This window comes from Galdieria sulphuraria, assembly GCF_000341285.1.
Source record: "Galdieria sulphuraria unplaced genomic scaffold scaf_315, whole genome shotgun sequence".
Taxonomy (NCBI): Eukaryota; Rhodophyta; class Bangiophyceae; order Galdieriales; family Galdieriaceae; genus Galdieria; species Galdieria sulphuraria.
In genome coordinates this window covers 1-1,447 of record NW_005178160.1, presented here as the reverse complement: position 1 = coordinate 1,447, position 1,447 = coordinate 1, and the positions used below count along the sequence as shown (strand labels likewise).

Genomic DNA, 1,447 nt, shown 5'->3' with positions numbered 1-1,447 from the left:
TCATAATATTGAAGACTGGTCCGATTCAATGAGATGCAGTTCAAGGAAGTAGCTTCCAAACCGGCTTGACAAAGTTTTCAAGCATTGCAATAAAACAAGACAGCTGGATATTCTTCTGCATCCAAAAAGATGAATATATCACACGACGCTGTGTTGCTTTACAAAGGGAAACAGCTGTTCCCGCAACGGGTTCCTATTCCATATCTCAACTTACTATTCAATGTTATTCAGAAATGATATGACGGTTTTTGCAAACACGTTTCAGTTGCTTTGACTCGTTAAAATTGGGTATAGAAAATACTCAGGACTCCATTTCGTCTATTACAAGAGTATGTAAATTAAATATTAAAGGCATTCAATTGTCATCATGGAACTGATGCTTGTATATGAAAACCTGAAAAAGCGTACAGATAATGCTATATTCTGAACGAATCTGTATCAATCAAATAAACTCCAACATACAGCAGAATATTTATTCCACATGACCAAATGAGTCTTTAAGGAATTTCGGAGCAACTAAATGGTGCGGGTATAGCACCTTGTTGTCTCNTTTGAATGATGCCGTCGATAGATGAATAAGTTCCCAAACCCATACTAGCAAACCCAATAATGACAATAGTGAGTAACCAGCAAGTCTTGAAGAAATATTTTCCTTTTTTGACATCCCTCCAATTGGAATGAAGCCAAAGGATACAAGGCAGAATATATGTAAAATTGGATGCAAATAGGGCACCTGCGAGTCCTNTCNAGTTGTTGAAAACTGGAATTNCTTCAGCTGCTNTCCACGGAATAAACCACATGATAGCCAACGACACTNACCAACCCAGCCAGTATTTTNAACCCCTTTTATACACAATACCTTTGAACCTTGGAAAGCGGCGGAAGATATTCTTTGCAGACAAATGAGAATAGTTCNTTGCAGATACCAGCACATTGATAACTTCTNACATATATGCTGTCTTACGCACAGACGAGCTGATAATGTTAAGTATATAAGGACTTTGTGAATAATTTCCAGTATATGCGTAAATTCCTNGACCTNTAATAAGGTAGTTGATAATATTAATGGTGAATCCCCAAAAAACTGCCTTTTTAAAGTCATATGGATTTCCCATTTCTNTTNTCNAATTGAAGAACAGGAGGTGCCCCGAATAAGCAAAAACGATATCCTTTGCAATCATTCCTTAGTTGATATGAAAATATACATAAAATAATACGTACCGAAATAGCTNCAAAGAAATCAACGAGGTTTGTTNTAGCAAAAGCTGAAGCACCCGAGGATGCTCCAATGGATAGGTCAGGTTCTGGAGAGTTCTGTACTGCAACTGCTGTCNAGGTCNTTNTTTCAGGGACTGCTNCAAAGATAATGCAAGATATGGACAAATATGCAACTCCTTTCNATGTTCGAGGAACTGAAATTNAAATACCTATCAATGTCACAACCACG

The 1,447-nt window shown here is 37.5% G+C and overlaps 1 protein-coding gene across 1 annotated transcript; it reads right to left on the bottom strand.

Annotated features, from left to right (window-relative positions):
* Positions 1-456: 456 nt before the first annotated feature.
* Positions 457-1,427, bottom strand: Gasu_65320 (amino acid/auxin permease, AAAP family; the record flags this gene model as incomplete). The annotated part of the gene is made up of 2 exons (XM_005702270.1): positions 457-1,169; positions 1,222-1,427. Coding segments are annotated over 2 exons (878 nt in total), but the record flags the coding sequence as incomplete, so codon positions are not given.
* Between the last annotated feature and the right edge of the window lie 20 nt (positions 1,428-1,447).